Here is a 20,791-nt window from a genome sequence, read left to right as displayed (position 1 = left end):
GCACATGGGGCCCGGCCAACACACACACACACACACACACACACACCCCTAGGTCATGCTTCCCATCAGTGCATTTTCTGTTTTCAAAGAGGAAGTCATGGCATCCTGGTCGTGCCTGTACATTTAAACAGGAAAGCTTCATGTGGTCATCATCATCATCATCATCATCAATCTCTTCCTCGCTCTCAACTTTTCAATTCAGCTCCAGTCTGCTTTATTCAGATGACAGGACAAGAACCTATGCTGCTAAAGCCGTCTAGTATCTGACTAATTCAACAAAAATGAGTAAATATCAAGGATATCAGCAATAATATTCACTCACACATGCACACCCAATTTCTTGTCAAGGATATACACCCATCTTATGTCACCTTATGTCATCTCATCTCTCTTTCTTTCTTCCGCTTTCTCTCTCACACTCTCTCTCTCACACACACACACACACACACACACACACTCGCAGGGTTCACTGGCCTTTGCAGCAGCCAGCTTCTGCAGAATTAATCGGCGAGATGCAGCCTGCGAGAGAAGATGAGAAATGAATAGAAGTGAGTTTAGCAGCGTGGGTCGATGTTGCAGTAGAAAAAAAAAGATTGGCATTGACTTTTCTGCGGCGCTGATAGTCCTTGTCTATTGGTCATCTTTACTCCCATCTAAATCAACATATCTGAGCATCGACCCATTGCTGACTCTGCTCTGTGGATGCTCTAACCAAGCAGCTTTGGAGATATTTTGACCTGTGGACCTACTGTTACTATTTATGTCCTCATAACACAGTGTGTCTAAGCTGTTCCAGTGGGCCAGATTGTATCAGATGTTAGATCAGGGCATCATGCAGCTTGATTCGTCATTTTTAATACGATGGCATCACACTTGTGGGTAGTGAAAGATGATCCACATGAGAAATTCTGATTAGCCTATGACTGTACGGTACTGTGCAAAAGTCTCAAAAATCCATAAAGTGATTTCACCTCCAGTCCGTGATCATCATAAGGCAAACGACCGCCATTATTAACAAAAATCAATTATTTCCAAAAATAATTTATGCTTTCCCCCCTTAAAAGACCCTATAATCATCTAACTTGCATCAGACTGATACTGCTTCATATGATGATACTATAAATTTACTTCATTAAGATTTATCTCCATCTAAAAAGGGAGTAAACTCTATTCTGCAAATAAAAAGGCTGGTAAACTGAACCATCTACATGGATAGATTCTTTATGAGAGACAGGTTTGGGTTCTTAACCTCTTCCACTACTTTGATCAAAATGCAAATGCCTCCAAGTGAGAGATCCAGTAGATGGAAAGCTGTGAAAGTGGTAATGAGGTGTTGTGGGTTTTACAGTTGAAGTGTTGTTTTTTTCTGTCTTCTTCTTCTTTGTATTATTTCATGCCTCCCTCTCAAGCCAGTGCTTGTCTTTTTTCTCTATGCCTTCCTGCAATAAATACAGTTTTACATCAACCCAAAGTAAATTATTTTTAAAGTTCAAATGTCTTTTGAAATGAACACGTACGCTCTGACAGCATTTCATCAGAATAGGAATATGTTTTGATGAATACATAGTCTTAATTTGCTATTTTTAAGATGACTACCACACATCTGAGGGATTTTTTTTGCTTCTTTGCTTTGTTAGTTAAGATAGCTTTTGATTCCTATTTCAGAACTATTTTGAACAATTCCAAATATGTGTCCCCTTTTTAAATAGCATTTGGAGTATTAGTGGAAATAACATTTAAAAATGTATAGATGTATTTTCAAATCATTCGACTCGACTATGTAATTGGCTTTCCTGTGTATGCATGATTTTATGTGTCAACTCAGCTGCCTATAACTGCAAAATAATGGTGATGTCTGTATTGTCTAGATTCAGTCTGTACTGTACGATCCTCAAAGGAGAAGGAAGAAGCACTTTCATGGCTCAATGACTGGGATGACTCTGCTTCCAAACAATCCCTCTGACATAAATAAGTCATTTTACCAGGAAGCAGCCTCCCAATGCGCTCCATCTTTTAGCCACCCGTACCCCGTTTTTAGCTAGACGACAGAATCATCGTGATGATGAGAAATGAATAACTTAAGTAGAAATCATCAGTACTGAGAATGCTCCCCCAATGCTTCCTGAGCTATGAGGGTGAGTTTGCTTCAGACATCAAAGCTGCAAAAATCAAAGATGATCTGTTTGGCACGGTGTGGAAATAACTGTCAAGGAGGAAGCAGCATTGTTTAGCTTCCCCATGCAGGAATATGAAGGATATTGCTGTCAAATGCAATACAGCATTCGCCTGCAATTAAGCGTATAAAGTGCTGGTTTCAGAACAATTGTCCTCTGAGGTGTTGTCATACTTTCGGGGCTTTCGGATTACATCCAGATCTTTTTTTTTTTCACCTATGAAAATGAATGTGATTTTTGGATTATGTTTTCCTTAAAATGGGTGAAATAATGTAAGTAGAAGTTACATATGATGAAGTTACTAGATATTTTCACCTGTTATTGATTTTTTTAAAAACTATATTGCTAACAACAGCGGTGCAGATATTGCTAGTGATGGCTAGTGGCTAGCGGCTAGCTCATTGCAGCTTTAAAACCATCAGAATTACCTCAACAAGTAAAGAAACGCAAAGAGGAACCCTCAAAAGCAACTATAGTCTAACTATAATCAATATTAGCGTTGGATGTAGTTAAAGGCAATCATTATTCATTTTCATGTTACTATTTCTTTTCATGTGTGGCGGGATCTGGAATCCTGTATTTGAGCCAAACAATTATGTCACAAAATAGGTTGCTAGTGTTCAAGGGTGGAAGCAACAAGTAATTCAATAGATGTTTTGTGTACTTGTACTTTTTTAAAGTCAGTAGTTTAACTTTTATTTAAGTATGTTTTGTCTGAAGTATTTTTCTTTGTTACATTTAAGTTGCATCAATTACAGAGTTAGTATAATTTGTGTAGGCTCTCCATATGTATTACTCAAAACTATTACTGGCCAATTACATCTGCATCAAATCTGCTCAAGCATGTGGAGGAAACGTTAACTAATTGCAACTGCTCAAATTTATCCGCGATAGTAGCTTAGTTAACATCCATCCAGCTCCAGTATTATTGTTTCTGTTGGCCTGGTTGTTTGCTAGCTAGTTTGCTAGCCTTGCTAGCTAGTTGGTAGTAGCAAAAGAAACGTCAATGTGGGAACATTATTGCATAAGAAATGGGCATTTTCTGTTTTTAAGTTTTTTAATCACAGACTGAATAATATATATTGTTTTTCAGGCCAATAATTTCACTCCTATTTAAGAAAATGTTCCGCAAAGCAACAGCACTTCTCCTTGACTTGCTATTTTGCTAGTCTTTCCACCTCTGCTAGTGTTGCTCTCTGCTCTGCAGCTCTAATGAAGCTCTGTGTGAAAGGTCACTGTCATCAAGACTAGTGAACTCCTCTCCAACTCTGCCAAACTGTCTCATTCGCCGCTTTAATGAAGAACGCAGAATGAATTCCTGACAAATTATGACACGGTGACAAGGTTGTGTGCTGTGCTGCCGCGCCTCATCTCCGCTGTTATGCTTTTTCATTTCGCTCGTTCTTCAAAAGATGTCAATGCGCTTCTGATTTTCCCTCTCTCCCTTTCTTCTTTTTGCAGCTTTCAAGAAAGAGGACAGTGGCTTTGATGAGGTAAGTTGAAAACAAGTGAAATTTTGGGGAGCTTGTGAAATCGCTGGCCCATTTTCAGGAGTACACCACAGCATTGTAGCCTATGTCTTGTTTTGGGGTAAAATTATTCATTCATTGCCCAGATGTTGGCAGGGTGGACTGCATTGCAGATGATTTTTGTATGTGAACCCTGCTCTAAGTCAGTGCATATGGTGTGTAATGTATTCATGCGTGGAGCATGGTGGGTTTTCTCTCTCATCTCAGAGAAGTCCCTTAGGGTCAGTTGCCATCGTAAGGGTTCTGGCCTGCCAAATTAGTTTCTGGGTAGTGCAACAGTAAAGACAGCAGCGAATGCACCAAGCAGATTCCCTCCTGATGAGTATACTGTGTTGATTTCTCTCTCTCTCTCTGTCTTGGTTTGCTGCTGTAGGCGGCTGGTTGATGAGGCAGTCAATAGGTCTGAGAATACTGGGATGTTATGTTTAATGTGTTGACGGGGAAATTCTGCTTGGTTGCTCCTCTGAGTTTAAGTAACATTGATTTTCCACCCAACGCCCAGATTGGTATCTGAAGCGGTGTCCTTGCTTGAAAGATAACACGTAACTTCACTGGTTTCTAAGCTTTTGGATCGTTTGAAATGCATTGTATGCAAGAGGCAGTGACAGTGGCGTTGCTTAATGAATAAGTGATAAGCGACGAGGATGCTTTGTGTCGATGTGGCAGACATAACCTCCACGTCCCTGCTGTGCTATGTAGATTCCTTTATTTAATCCGATGGACCCGTTGAGGTCCAGATCTGTTTTTCAAGAGAGACCTGAGAACAAAAAGCATTCGTAAAGATGACAAAGTCACAGTCAGCAATATACAGGGACATACATTATAAAAAGCCGTTGACCTAACCCTCACTCACCCTCTTCAGAGTTTGTGTATGGGGACTGCCTCTCAGAGGGCTTTATATAATAATGGCCCACTGCCAACTGTATCCATTATTATATAAAGGGTTTAACTGATACAGGGTTTTCGGGGTAGTTACCGATATTATGGATTGAAGCTGCTGATAGCCAATTTTTTACACTGATATTCATTATCGTTAAATTTGACAATTTTCATGCCAAAACATTTTTTAAAATCTCAAGTATTCAATTATATTCTTGCCAGTGTAGAAAAGCCTCTGAAACATCAACAAAACACTGATGTCACTGCAAAAAAACAAATAAAAATAAATCATATTAACAGATTAAAATGTCTCATCAGAATCAGTTCAGGTTAAGAGCTTCCCATAGAGAACCAGTGTAGTATTGATCAATTCTAAAGTAGATATGCAATCATCAGAAATACATCATATCAGAGGTGGATGACACTGACTGGACCAGACCCATTTTTAATAAAAGGACAATATTGGCCACATATATCGGTCTGACCCTAGTGCCCCGACTCTCCCTCTGCCACAGCCATCAGTCACATTAGGTTTGCTTCTCTTTCTTTTTTACTCTCTGTTCCTCACTTACACAAGGTTTTTGCCTTTTTTTTTGTCCTCTGTAACACCCATCATATCTCATCTGATTTCTCTGTCTCTGTCTCTGCCTCTCTCTCTCTCTCTAACTGCAAGACAACCCAGTTTCTCTCTCATTCTGCAGCCTCAGCTGCTGTGTGGTCGTGTGGTGCAGATGGGGCAATGAGGAACGCTGCACTGTAAGATTTTCCCATTGAAAAGACTTTGCAGAAGTCATTATTTTCGTTGGCAATGGGAGGCAAGAGTGTAAATATTGTGCATGTCATGTATCTTTGGCATCAGGGCTGTTTGAAAGGTTTCCTGTGATTATTTTGATAAGCAGATATAGCCCAGGTTCTTGTTGTACTGTTGAATAAGGGACTTTTGTGGTGAAACAACGTGAAGCAGACCATTCCTAGAAGCTAGTGCCATGGGAAATAGCCTGGGCCATTGGCTATAAATGGGCCTTGCCGCCAAGGAAGAATGTAAAGAATTTGAGAAGGAAAAAGACTGTTTCCTGTGCTGCAACATGGTGTTTGGAAGGGAGCTGGGAGGAAAGAGTTAGACCAGGAATTAAATGATACAGCCACATAAGATGAACATACAGATGTTGGCTGATTGTGTATGTGTGTATGCGCATGCAGTCATGCCTATACGTCTGTCTCTGAAAGGCAGAGGAAGACGAAGAGAGAGCGATTTGTTTGCCATTCTGTTAAACTGATTATCATTTATCACGGTGAATGGGAAACCGTATGCCTGTTTAAAACATAGACAGGGAGGTTGCCTGCAAAACCATGATCCAGAAAAGTCTGAGCCTACATTCAGACAGAAATAGAGGACAAATTTCACCTTGCTTAATTTGCATGACTTTGATCGCTTGACTTGGAAAAAGCGGGGAAGTTGGCATGACAACATGCAGCAGGTTTGATGAAACCAAGACTCAACAGAAATTAACCAACCGTTATGATTAGTGGTTTGGTTAACATCTTTCTATAGTCCCATTATGATTAGTGGTTTGGTTGACATCTTTCTATAGTCCCATTATGATTAGTGGTTTGGTTAACATCTTTCTATAGTCCCATTATGATTAGTGGTTTGGTTAACATCTTTCTATAGTCCCATTATGATTAGTGGTTTGGTTGACATCTTTCTATAGTCCCATTATGATTAGTGGATGGTTAACATCTTTCTATAGTCCCATTATGATTAGTGGTTTGGTTGACATCTTTCTATAGTCCCATTATGATTAGTGGTTTGGTTGACATCTTTCTATAGTCCCATTATGATTAGTGGATGGTTGACATCTTTCTATAGTCCCATTATGATTAGTGGTTTAGTTGATATCTTTCTATAGTTCAGTCATTATGATTAGTGGTTTGGTTGATATCTTTCTATAGTTCAGTCATTATGATTAGTGGTTTGGTTGATATCTTTCTATAGTCCAGTCATTATGATTAGTGGTTTGGTTGATATCTTTCTATAGTCCAGTCATTATGATTAGTGGTTTGGTTGATATCTTTCTGTAGTTCAGTCATTATGGTTAGTGGTTTGGTTGATATCTTTCTATAGTTCAGTCATTATGGTTAGTGGTTTGGTTAACATCTTTCTATGAATTCTTTTGTACCCGCCAGCGTCTTCTTTAGGGAATCTAGCTTTGATCAGCTTTTTGGTCATTGGTCAGTGTTATTGGTCACAAAAAGCCAATGGACATTTTTGCTGCTGTAAATACTTGGAGGGGGAGTAATATACATGCACCAGGATAGTAGAGTAATAGAGTCCTGCTTGACGCTGATTGGCTTTTGGTTTACTGCGTCAGCCAAATGTCTGAACGCCTTTTCGCCTCAGTTCGATCCGCCTAGAGAGAAGTTGTGTCCATCTCGCTCCATTCGCCTCCTTCCATTGACTTTGCATGTATTCCTGCCTCTTTTTGCATTCTGTCTGAACATAGGATAATAATGCTGGGTTATCTAAGGTAACCTTCTCTCTGCCTCTCTCTCTCTGCCCCTGTCCTCTGGTTCCCCCTGATACTTCTCTCCCTTACCCATCCATCCATCCATCCATCCATCCATCTATCCATCCATCCATCCATCCATCCATCCATTTCTCTTGTCCTCCCAGCATGTTCCTCTGAACAGGGCCAGTTGGCTGTTCCAAGTAGGATTGGACTGATATGGGATTTTGAAGGCTCATACCAATATTTTTGGATTGAAGCCACTGATATCTGATTTTTATGTGGTCAGTATTTGTTAAATTTTAATATCTTTTTATATCTGATCATTTTCATGCAAAAGAAGGAATCAGTGTTTCCCTCAGAATGTTATTCTTGTCAGGGTGGAAAAGCCTCTGAAATATTATATAGACCATCATGGGACACTAAAGGTCCTCATTGGAACCCAGGATGATGATGATGATGATGATGGTGGTAATAATAATAATAATAATAATAACAACTAGAGTAGGTACATTTTCTGCAAAAAAAAGTGATTGTGCTTGCTGAAAAAAGCAATGCTCTTAGTTACATATAATAGGGAAGTCAGTGAAAAACAATTACGTTCAGTTTTTTAGTTTTGATTACATTTTAAGATTAGAGTCAATTCAGGTTAAGGACTTCCCAAAGACAACCAGTATAATATTGATCAAATAATATTAATATATTAAGTAAAACTGCATCATATCCATCATATCAGAGGGGGATGAGACCAGATTCGATTTTTAAGAAAAGGCCAAACGTGATCCAATCATGAAATACTGTGTGTGTGTGTGTGTGTGTGTGTGTGTGTAGTCTTGTTACCTTATCATCATGGGACAATTTGCTGTCAGAGAGAATGTGTCCAGAAATACATGGAATGCAACTTAACCAATGCTGTCTTTTTTAATTACTGTAGTATTATTGCAAAATGTCAGGTTTTGTTAGAGGTTTTCGATTAGTTCACAAGTCCTGCCTGTTACGAAGGTAATGATTTTCTCATTTATGATCTTTCAATCTTTGACCTATCTTTTTCTCTATTGCTCCCAATTTTTTTTCTGAACTCTGTCTCTCTCTCTCTCTCTCTCTCTCTCTCTCTCTCTCTCTCTCTCTCTCTCTCTCTCTCTCTCTCTCTCTCTCTCGATTTTTGTCTTTGTCACACTGGAACTTCATTATCCATTCTCAGTAGAATTGGAGCTGAATAATTTCATGTGTTTGGTGTCAGGATCAAAAATTAATGCATTAAATGTCTTCCTTAATCACTCGAAGCCCTTGGAGAAGCCATTAAAAGCGAAAAGCTGTCATTTGTTCCGGGGAAAGTAAATCACTTTTGGATACGTGGATTTTGTGAAAATTTCTCAGAAAGAAAAAATCGATGCTCCCATGTCATGATTCTGTTTTCATCTGTTTTTGTCACTGTATGAGTTTGGAATTATAATGTTCCATCTGCATTCAGAGTAGGATTAAAGTAGACCAAAACTAATTTAACCTTGTTAATTTTTTACCAACTTAAATTAGCATTTTCAAGAAGGCCAAATGTACTGTAAAAGCCCATTTGTAAAACTGCATCACATGAATCACTAATTTTGACTAAAATGTCAGATGGAACCTTATAGTCCCAAGGTCACGGCTACTACCGTCACATACCCAGTGAATTGCCTCTTCTTCAACTTGGCATTATATGTATTCTATTATATAGTATTACCATTAGAATCCGCGAATTCCACTCTGCACGTTGTGTTGCGCTCTCTTCAATGTGATGTCAATGTGCTGTTGTAGCTGCTCCACAGGACGCTTTTATTTTGAAAGAGGAGAGGGGGGAAAAGCACGTGGACTAGGTGAATCATTATGCAGAAGTATAGTTTTGGTATTTTAATTTTTTTTGTTTGAAGAAAAGCTGAGCTGAAACAAACTACATCCAGAAACTAGTATAGTAGGTTACAATTATCTGCTTGTTGGAGTATGTTCGTCATCACAGCCTGGGTAAATTGCCATTCATTTCATAATTTTTACGTGAGTCATTACACCAGAAAACCAATAGCAAGTTCATATCTCATTATTTCAATGCACTATATGAGGAGGAACTTGCATGTCAGTCATCAAGAATTGAACCTCTGGGATTTTTGAGTTGAGATGCGTCCATCGGCTTCGACGCCAACGTAGGACTGGGAGATATGGTTGAAATCCATATCACGATAATCATAAGGATTTCGATATTGTTATATATCATGATATGGCTCACGCATGCAAAATCACGTCAAATAATCAGACTAATGTTCATCCCATTGAACCAAATGGTAATGTTAGGTGTGATGTCAAACAAAGCTGAAATTTTCAAATTATATTCCTACCATACCTCATTTTGTCAGAGCTTTTAAATAAAATGTGCTTGTTATCAGCAATTTAGACTGCATAATTGAGTGTCACAATATCCCAAAATCACCATAACATCACGATATGATTCCACTGACAGACACAAAACCAATGCAACAGCAAGGTAATGGCAATACTATGCCAATGCCAACCGAACTCCAAAACAATGCTGACGCAACGCCAACATAACACCAACGGCAACATAGCACCAACACAATGACAACACAACGGCAACATAACACCAACACAACGCCAACATAACATCAACACAATGACAACACAACGCCAACGTCACACAAACGCAATGAAAAGGCAATGCCAACATAACACCAACACGACAATGCAATGCCAATGTAACACCAACACAACGCCAACACAACATCAATGTAACACCAACACAACAACACAACGCCAATGTAACATCAACACAATGACAACGCAATGCCAACTAGGGATGGGAATCGAGAACCGGTTCCAGTTGAGAACCGGTTCCAAATTGTCTGATTCATCGGAATCGTATGACTCCGAGGTTATCAATTCCTTTTATCGATGCCGGCATGTTTTTCTGACAGTTGCGCATGCACATTGCAAAAACTCATGCGTCATGATGTCAAACTCTGCATCTACGCTGCTGGAAACTTGCAACAAAAAGGAGTCATGGCCGAGAGGAAGAAACGGTCCAAAGCGTGGCTTCATTTCACGAAGAAAGATGACAACAGTGCTACTTGTAACGTCTGTAAAATGATCATTTCTGTGTTCAGCGCTTTTTGTGATGAGAAATAAAAAGCGGATCACGGCAACGTCACCTGACGTTAGCTGAGCAGCTGCTAGCTCACTAACTAGCTGGTTCACTTCTAACAGACAAAACAGTGTTGTGCAACAAGCAAAGGCTTACAAGATATTTCCAGTCCAGTATAATCCATACTGCCTTTATGATCGCTGTTGGGAAACGGCCGGCATCTCTGTCATCGCGATTGGTCGGCTGGGAAAAAGCGGTTCACGTCACCCGGCGCTTTTCTGAAAAGTTGAACATTTTTCAATTTTTGAAAGCGCTCCACTCTGACGAAAAAAACGCCGCTGCAGCGTTTTTCGGGAGCGGCTGCCTTTTGTGCGCCTTGCGGCCGCTTCCCATTGCTTTTAATGAGAAAAGGCCGCTGGCGGTTGGGGAAAAAACGCTATGTGTGAACGCAGCCTTAAGGGTGGAAACACCAGCAATATGTTGAAACATCTTATGGTAACCATCTAAAGATCTTATTTGTTTTCCAAGTTATATCATTTTAAGAAAAGGAACATTGTAATTTATTTTAACATGTTCAAATGTTATTAGGCAGACATTCTACACTGTGTTCAGACTCAAGAGATAATAAAACAGCTGCGTTGACGCTGAAAAGCTGTGTAGGCCTACTTTTTTTTCCACACAGAAAATTGATCGGGAATCAATAAAGAACCGGACCGATAAGCAGAATCGATAATGGCATTGGTATCAATAAAATCTTATCAATTCCCATCCCTAATGCCAACGTAACACCAACACAACACTAATGCAACTCAGATTGTCGAGCAGAGAGAGAAACATGGCGTAGAGGAACAGTGAGTTTTTTTTCTTCTGTCAGGGTTCAGAGCAGGTCACAGTTCAAGTCCACTGAGGGACTGGTTAGAAGACTGTTGTGTGCGTGTGTGTGTGTTGCAAGGTGTGGCACTGTCACAAATTGTCTGCTCAATTGTCGCTGCAATTAATCTGCGTTTACTTGCATCTTGAGTCCGAACCTCAACCCATTCAAAACCTCAGAGGAAATTTTGACCACATACCATGCAGTAAGAAGCGGCTGGATATGCATGTTTGGTTTGCATATAACTCTTATTTCGAAATTTGGTTTGCTGAGAAGAGTGCTTATGCAGTAGGGCAAATGGTGGACTTCAACAACATGGAGTGGTTTGGTTTACCAGCTGCCTCAGTATGTGGACAAGATTTCCGTCGCGTTTAGACTCAAGAAGATGCAAATGAATTGTAGTGACGTTGAGGCCGTTCAGGTTAGGCTTGCCAGTGTGGCCCATGGACAGAAACACGTGCTCAAATGGGCCTGCACAAATACACACACACACACACACACACACACACACACACACACACACACACACACACAGACATAAACAGATCATGGAATTGACCTTTGCTACCTCATTGCAAGTCCAACCTCTCAACCTCAGCTGCTGAGGAGACAGAAACTGAAGACGAGTGGACAAAATGGCTGACGGACTGTTGTTGATGTATTTCCCTGAGTGACGCTGCCTCAAAGGCTGAATGACAGTTTTAATAACATTTAGTCAATGTCTTTCTCAGACCATTAACCCCCGATGAATTTAGAAATACTGTCAGCGTTTGAGCCTGTCTGTTTTCATAAGCTATACTGCCTATTAATTGTGTGGGCAATGCACAGGCTTCTCTCTCTCTCTCTCTCTCTCTCTCTCTCTCTCTCTCTCTCTCTCTCTCTCTCTCTCTCTCTCTCTCTCTCTCTCTCTCTCTCTCTCTCTCTCTCTCTCTCTCTCTCTCTCTCTCTCTCTCTCTAAACCTTGACATGAACTCAATAAAAGTGTTGAGCCACAGAGCATGAGAGATGACTGGGACGGAGGAGAAAAAGCATCGGGACCTATCAGCCTGTGAATCAGCAGAGATAAAAGGGCTTTGATGAAAGGGTGAGATCCATGGAGGTGGGTGGAGGCGGTTCAACCTGCAGCGTTGGACCACATTACGGCGTTGAGCAGAGTCTTCCTTTACCTCTGATAACACTGCCCCGTGGCTCGGAGCCTATCGGTTCACCTTGCGATGGCATCTCGCTCCTCAATGTCACCCTCCTACCCCTGGACATACAGTCTGCCCCGATTATCAGCCCCTCAGCTCATGTCTTCTGCCCCGTCCTCCAGATAAAATGCCAAGGTCAGAGGTCACAGGAATCACTATAACAGATCTGCCCTTCCTTTGTCACCATCTGACACAGTGACAGCACAACGATTAGAAATGGAAGCACAGGGCTGAGGAAGGACTTTCAAACAAGATATGGTCCTTTGTAGTTTTATTCCTTTATATTAGCTATTAGAGAAAGGGTCACGGCTTGGCCACTGTTTGTGTGGTGTATGGGTATGTCTATGTATCTGCATACGTGCATGTATGGAATGGAAGAGGGACGTGGGAACGCTGTGTCTGTGTCGGTGGATGGAATGGGTTACGGTTACACTGATATATCATTGCCGATTTTCTTTTGGGCCCGATATTGGTCTTTTATTAAAAATCTGATATCAACCACTCAGCGTTATCCAACTCTGGGTATGATGGATATGATGCAGTTTGATTGATTACTTACTGTAAAATTAGGGATGGGATATGCTTATCTCACAATACGATTCAATACGCGATATAGGCTTCACAATAAATAAAAGTTCATTACAAAGTGCAAATAATATAATTTGGATGGAGAGCTTGTGAAATTGTGATGGTCAAGCCGTCTCATTTGTGATTACTACAGCAGAATAAAATGGTGCTAATATCGTGATTCATTTTTCTGCCCCGCGATACACATTGTGACATTTTCGTATTGCAATATATTGAATTTCAATATATCGTCCCATACCTAAAATGTAAAATTGATCAATACTACGCTGGCTGTCCATGGGAAGCCCTTACCCTGAACTGATTCTAATGAGACATTTTAATCAGATGCGACCAAGTATGCCTCAATATGTTTTTATTATTTTCATCATCCTGGGTTTTAGCGGGGAGTTGATAATGGTCCAAATGCTTTTTCAGAGGGTTTTAAAAAAATCTGGGGGAAACACTTCAATCAATTCAATCATCAAGTTTTTTGGGCCTGAAAATGGTCAAATTTAAAGATAATGAATATGGCCACAAAATATTGTCCATTGGCAATTTCAGTCCAGAAATCTGTCTCTGCATCAGCCTTCAAAGCCACCCATATTGGTCGAACCCTAGTTGACTACCAGTTGAAGGAGAGGGCTTAGGAACGCCTTTCAACCATGAGTCCTTTGATGTAATTGCATTGTCGAGGACTTCAAATGACTCTGGCGTTCTTTGACATTCCAAATCACCGCCGGGACCAGAAATATCACACTTTGTATCTTCAGAATGACAGGCAGCCTTTGCATACTCTGTAATTGCAGGCACAATACATATCAGATAGCTATTGTGAGAGACGTATTCTCACTGTCATATCTCAGACATAACATTCAGCCCGTGGCACAACGTGGGCCTGCTAACTTCAGCAGAGGATTAGAGCGAGGTAAAATCCATATGTTAAAAGAGTTCGTACAGCAGAACAAGAAAACGGCTGGTGTCTTATTAATTCATGTTTTTTTTAGGTCCGCTCTCCTTTGACACTCCTGGGAAGTGTGATTCTCTGAGGTTGCTGACTAGCATATTGAATATTCCTCTCAAAATCCTCTGGCTTTAATCACAGCCGCGATTTCACACATTTCTTCTTACTGTGCTTCCAATATAAGCTTCTTTACCGTGCTATCAGGCGCTGGAATTATTAAAGTTTTAAGCTGCCGTAGAAAAGGGAATGCTAAGTATTGAATCAGAATGAGATTAGTCTTGACTTGGTCAGAGGCATTGTGTTGAGAGAAGGAGACATTTGCCCTGTGCCTGTTATTTCAGGCTGATTTTGAAGCATATTATATTGAATATTCACTGGAACACATTTTGTTAGGATGTAGATATTCCACTGTGAATAAAGGCACAATTCTTCTACTCACTGTTTCCAAACTTGGCAGGGCTTATATGCATATAGAGTGACAGTCAAGAGTCAGGACATTGTGTTAAATCAAGCGTTTGGCTCAACTGTCTAATCCCAGAATAGTGTGAGTTAAGGTAAAGTTAAGCTAGGTTAGGGAACTTTTACTAGCCTGAATCCCCTCCTGCTCAAACTCATTACTCAGACATAGACAAATATCTGCTTGTCTGCTTTTAAGGGGGAGGAAAAGAGCTGATTTGATGGATCATGATGGACACCAGACCCTACTCACAGAACCTGAATGGATAGAACGGCCCTTCCATTGTTTGCTATGGTAATTTGGCTAGTACAGCATAAAATGGCGATTATGGGATTTTAAGGATTAATTGCTATGGTGACAATGCAAGTCTGGGCATTAAGGCTGTAAAGTGTGTCACACTTGCTTGAGAACTGTGCAGATATCTGTTGCACAAGTGCTTATCAAACTGTCAAAACTCAACCGAACGCTAATAGCAACAAGGTTATCATAGCATTATCAAAGATTGTACTTCTCTCGCTAGCTCTTCTATTCAACATTAGCCTTTTAGCAATCCATGGCAGCAAGGAGACAGAAAGTCCTTTGGTCCTTGCTGCAAAACCTCTTGCCCTAAGTTGATTTATACGGAAGCTAGCTTAAATGTACACATAAAAATGGCCGCCGCTCCTACCATCCATGAACGGTGATTTGAATGGGAATGACCGTTCTGTCCATTCAAGTTCTGTGCCCCTACCACACCTACTGATAATGTATTCCTCCTAATCCAACCCTGTTTCCTACTGTACCTCTAGCAACGGCATTACCATAAAATCAGTCGCCACACCCTGTGCTTGCGCCGCTTCTACCCGCTGCGACAGCATTTATGTCTGTAAGCGGTGATGACGTTTCTACTGTTGCGCGGTGAAGACTTTTCTACCCGTAGCAATAGCGATTCTACCCACAGCGACAACGTTTCTACCTGTGGCGATGACATTACTACCCTCAGTGATGACGTTTCTACCTGTGGTGATGACATTTCTAATTGGCCACAATGTTTCTACCTGTAGCAATGACGTTTCTACTCAAGGTGATGACGTTTCTACCCATGATTGCAATGTTTCTACCACAACGTTTCTACCCATGGGTGGGTATGGCGGTGATGACGTTTCTACCCTTGGGCGGATACGTTCTCACTAATGCGAGCACACCGTACAGATTGCATTTCCACCTGGCTTGCTCTGGCAAATCCCATCACATTCCCATCGCAGTGCGTGCCGTGTGCAATTACACCTTGCATTAACATGCCTTTTTCCTTATCCAGATTGGATATCTAGACACAGATTGCATTTTAATATCAGGTAAATTACACCTGATATTAAAATGCAATCTGTGTCTGCGTTTCTCATTCTCTGAGGAGATTAGAAGAAGTTCGTTATGCCACTTACCGTTGTTGCATCCGTCTGTTACTACAACCCAATGGATACATCATCATCAGCACTACACTGAACAGACTACAAAGCTAGTCTTGGTCATAAATTTGTCATCAATAGGTGTTAATTTTTATTATCAACACTAGGATTAGACTAATGTATAATTTTGCTGATATATCAAGGCTGTTGTAGCCTTTTTATGTCCCTCCATCATGGTACATGGTATGCAGGACATTATGTCATCATGGTGCCATCTGTCTGTATGTCAACACCCAATAACTCAAGAACAAGACATCATAGGAACTTCATACTTACACCACAGAGTAGATGATCCGATTAGATTTTGGAGCACCTTGTTTCTTAAATTTGTCTATTAGTGAGGAAAAATAGCGGGGCATTAGCCACCGGCCATTCGGTGTCATCCACCTTTGATATGGTGGATATGATGCAGGTGGAGTGACTACATGGTGGTGTATAACTGACCAATAACTGTTATTATTATTATTATCATTATCAGCGTTTCCCACAGAATTCGAATGTATTTGTGGTGGTAGGTGGGTTGGCAACGGGGGGGGGGGGGTTTCACCTGTCCTGCTCCTCCTCAGGACGAGTCCTTTTCCTTAAGTTAATATTAACGTTATCGGTCCAGTGGATACTGACTAGCAGCTAGGCTATACAGCGTGCTAATCTCGGAAACTCAGCTGTATTCCGAGTAACGTTAACTGTTAGTTCTTCTTTTCGGGAATTCAGTCAGCCGTCTTCTTGGCATGGAAAAAAAATATCCCTCACGTGTGTGCAGTGGGAGGCGAACAGACGGGTCCGGTGAGAGAGCGAGTGAGCGAGAGAGAGAGAGAGAGAGACAGAGACCGAGCAACAGAGAGAGAGAGGGGGAGCAACAGAGAGAGCAAGCGAGAGAGAGAGCGAGAGACAGAGAAAGAGAGAGCGAGAGAGAGAGGTCGCGTGGAGCAATTAGGGGCTGAGCGAATCAAAGCGCTACACGCAGTTCTACGATTAAATGGTGAAAAAAACGAAAATTTGTGGCGGTCAGTGCTGATATTGTTGCGGCCCGCCACAAAGTTTTCTATGTGCGGGAAACCCTGGAGGGGTAGAGCAGAGCGAGGGGAGATTGTCCACTAGTTAATCGATCGCGGATGGCGTCGTTCTCTCGGACGGATAAAAAAATGTAAATAAAAAATGCTAAAATGGGTCGCCAAATATACTTTGGCGGCCGTTAATATACCTGGGCGGCCCGCCCAAGTAAAGTCTATGTGTGGGAAACACTGATTATTATGAGAAGTACCAGTATCTTAGATTTCAGTGGAGAGTTTTAGTGTCTCATGGTCTAAATGCTGTTTCAGAGGCTTTTCCACCCTGACAAGAATACAATTCTGGAGGAAACACTGAACATTTTTTTTGGGAAAATGTTTACCATGAAAATGGACAAGTTTAAAGATCTTGAACATTGGCATAAAATATTGACTGTCAGCAGCTTCAATCCAAAAATGTCAGCCTTCAAAAACCCATATCGGTCAAACCCTAAACTACAGTTTTTATAAATAAATATATGTGTATTGTCTGTTTCTTAGCAATAATTGACTTTATAGTTTGTGATTAATTGCAAAGAAAAAATCAAAGTCAATGTATCAGAAAATGGGAAACCAAAGGCCAAATCCCTCAAGAACTCTCATCACAGTCGTCAAAGTGTCACTGGGTCTGCTGAGTGGCCAACTGTACAAGACTATGATGATATTGGACTATGATTATAGGTGTGTATATAATATTATGTCCTTGCGGTCGACTTGCCTGGTCAATGGTACATGGTGTGCTTATTCTTGTATGTACGTATATTGATATTCATACTGCTGCACTGTGGCTCATCATGCCCTTGCTTGCACCGACTCCCTATTGAGCCTTCCACCATAGCGATGGTATATAGCTGTATATTTGATCCTGTGCCAGCCTCCGTACCATTCAGCAGATACCTGGCACTCAGAGATAATCAGTATCTGATTGATCGTACCACTGTTGCTGTAGACTAGAATTTATCATCCAGCCTTGAGGGAGCACTATGCTGTCAGGAGCAACCTTTGACTTCTGCATTTGCTTAGAGGTAATGATTACCTGAACGTAGCCCAGTATTGAATATCTGAAGGAGTTTAGTCAGTGTGTAGGATATGCGATGACCTTATGCCTGCTGATGACATTAACACCCCTGTAATGCATTTCTGCAATGCAAGGTCTGTTAGAGTCAGCAGTTCCTAAGGTCTGTTGCACCATTACTACATGAATATATACTAGGGATGAGACGATATATTGAAATTCAATATATTGCAATACAAAAATTTGACAATATATATCATGGGGCAGAAAAATTTATTGCAATATTAGCTGTAGTAATCACAAATGAGACAGCTTGACCATCACAATTTCACAAGGTCTCCATCCAAATTATATTATTTGCACTTTGTAATGACATTTTTAAATTGCTCACTTTCTAGAAAGCCAATGCCATGACTAGAAAGATTTATGACTCAAAACTAAACATAATTCTGCAATCATACTTTGTTGTCACAGAACGTTTATTTATTTCATCGTATCGTGGTTGTATTGAATTGTGAACCCCCATATCGCATCATATCGTGAGATAAGCATATCGTCCCTTCCCTAATGTAGCCTATACTAAATTGTTTGTTCCCCTGGGTGCATTTGAAGCAGCCAGGCAGGCTGCGTCCCTGGGTGGGCTGTGTTTCTCTGTGTATTTGTGTTTATGCTGCCAAGTGTTTCCAGTCAGGTTTGACCAATAGCTGCTGATAGCCAATGTTCAGTATCTTTTCATTTTGTATTCAGTATTTCAGTGTTTCCCCCCGAATTTTGCACTAGTCAGGGTGTAAAAGCCTCTGAAACAGCATTTAGACCATCATGGGACACTAAAACTCTCTACTGAAAAACAGACTAATGAAATTCTTTTAGGGTTATCAGCTCTTGAAGGCAGGGTGACCCATTCCCCCACCTATTCAATGGTAGGGAAACTCGTAGGGAAACTACATTCCTTACTTAAAATGAAATCAATAAAACTAATGACGAATAACTAAATGAATAAATGTGGAAAGAAAGTCAAATGTCATGTCAGGTTTTCCAGACTGTAGCTGTGGTCAGGGAAGGAACCTCCATCATATCAGAGACGGACGCCCCTGACTGGACCATATGTGATATTTAACCAAAGGTCAATATCGGCCCCAGTACATCGGCCTAACGCTTGTTACCAGATCCGGCTGCAGGGGCCGCCCTGCTCAGCTCGTGTTTTGTAGCGGCGTGTCTTGAAAATCACTTCAAGATGTCTCGCGCTAGCTCTCGCTTGACCTCAGAGGCCTCTGGGTTCTTCTCCTTTTCTCTCTTTCCTCCTCTCTTCCTGAGCTGGAGGAAGATATTGACAGATACCCTTGAAACACCCCTCTCTCCTGGGTGGGGTGGTGGTGGGGGGGTTGGAGCTACGTCGTTCTGCTGCCAGAGCAACATCACTGCATCCCCCCCTCCCTCTGTAGTTGGGCACATCAGGGTGGAGAGCAATATAGAGCCAAGATTACTCATTTATTCTTGTAAGGCTTGTGTGTGTGTGTGTGTGTGTGTGTGCCCTCATAGCAACATGAAGGAAATTCTCCAAAGTGGGGAGATTTTTCCAGTCCTCACTTTTTTAAGGGGCGTTTCATAATTAGGATTTGGGTTTAGGGTTAAGATTAGGAATTAGGATTAGTTTTAAGTGAAGATGAGGGTTAAGGTTAGCATTACAGGTTAGAAAATGAATGTAATCAGTGAATGTCCTCACAAATATAGTAATACCACATAGTCGCATTTGCACTTATGATTGATTTTTTTCCTCCAACCGACAATCTGCCATCCCATTCCCCAAGCCCAATTTTAGCATATAGCTGTCCTATTTTACTCGTTCATTAACTTTGAGTACTCTGCATGTGTTTGCTCCCACGTGACTCCCGATGCACCGGCTAAGCCTGACTGACTGATTGTCACAGTTCAAGTTGTCGCCACCAGCAGTGTTTATTTGGCTCTGTCAATCTGATTTGTGACAGCTGGCTAATCTGAGAGTGTTAGCCTGCGAGGGGGCTGGGTCAGATACTGTCCCAATCTGAGGACCACGGCCGAGCTGAAAGGAGCGTTAACCCTCCATGCTCTCACTTTCCTCCGGATGAGTCCGAAATTGAAGCCTAATTTAATTTTTGCTCCGTATGACTTGCCCTTCCCCTGCATCTGCGGATTAGCACTATCTGTGTAAATTAGCTCGACTCCCTCGGCCATCACTCACACCGGCCTCAGCGTCCCAAAGAGGTAATTCTGGGAGATGTAGTGTTGTGTATATTTCTGGATGAGTCCTCTCAGCCCATCATGGTCAGCGTGAGGCCCTGACTATCAGCACGGGGTCAGACGGAGCGTCTCATTATAAATTTGAGTGGTCTAATCTCGTCTTTAATTAACCCTCCACTAATCGGCCCCGGAGGAAACCTAATGGATTAAATATTGCTGAGGTATTAAAATGCAAATGTCGACGAAGAGCGGGCCTGGTGGGCTTCCGTCGTGAAGCGTGCGGCGATGATGGCGTCGGACGTGATGTCGCATCCATCATGTTGAAGGCTTTAGAGCTCTCCCATATGTTCTGTGGTTTGGTGTTGTTGGTGTGCGCAGGCGGGAAATGGGCCCTGACTGTGCAGTAGATAGAAGCCCATGATAGGGAGAGGTGATTGCAGGAAATGAGACATAAGCAGAGTAATGGAATGGGATATAACTGCTTCACCATGACTATGACTGCGTATGTTGTTGGGTGTAGGAGGTAAGGCAGGCAGTCATGCATATTGCCTTTGAAGCACTCATTATCTTTGAAGATTTCAGGTGGAGAAATCATAACCCTTTTTTTTTAAAATTATTTTTTATTACGTCTCTCTGTTTACGTCCATTATAGTTTTGGATCAAGCCAAAACTAGAATTAATGTTGGCTGCCTCAAATGTCAAGGTAAATATTATCTTTAATGAATGGCCTGGCTGAGGGAGGAAGAGGGGGGAAATAAAATCATGTCTACTGACCTTTTGGAATAAAATAAATATCAGCTCTCCTC

General features: G+C 41.3%; 1 protein-coding gene across 1 annotated transcript in view; it reads left to right on the top strand.

The window, feature by feature from the left end:
- The window catches only part of cdk14 (cyclin dependent kinase 14), a 159,735-nt gene that overhangs the window by 654 nt on the left and 138,290 nt on the right, over positions 1–20,791 (top strand). The window contains exon 2 of the mRNA XM_078287238.1: positions 3,636–3,667. Coding sequence (XP_078143364.1) covers positions 3,636–3,667 — 32 coding nt within the window. The remainder of the gene's footprint in view (positions 1–3,635; positions 3,668–20,791) is intronic.

This window comes from Centroberyx gerrardi, chromosome 12, assembly GCF_048128805.1.
Source record: "Centroberyx gerrardi isolate f3 chromosome 12, fCenGer3.hap1.cur.20231027, whole genome shotgun sequence".
Taxonomy (NCBI): Eukaryota; Metazoa; Chordata; class Actinopteri; order Beryciformes; family Berycidae; genus Centroberyx; species Centroberyx gerrardi.
The sequence above is the reverse complement of the archived record's forward strand: the minus strand, read 5'-3'. Positions and strand labels throughout refer to the sequence as shown.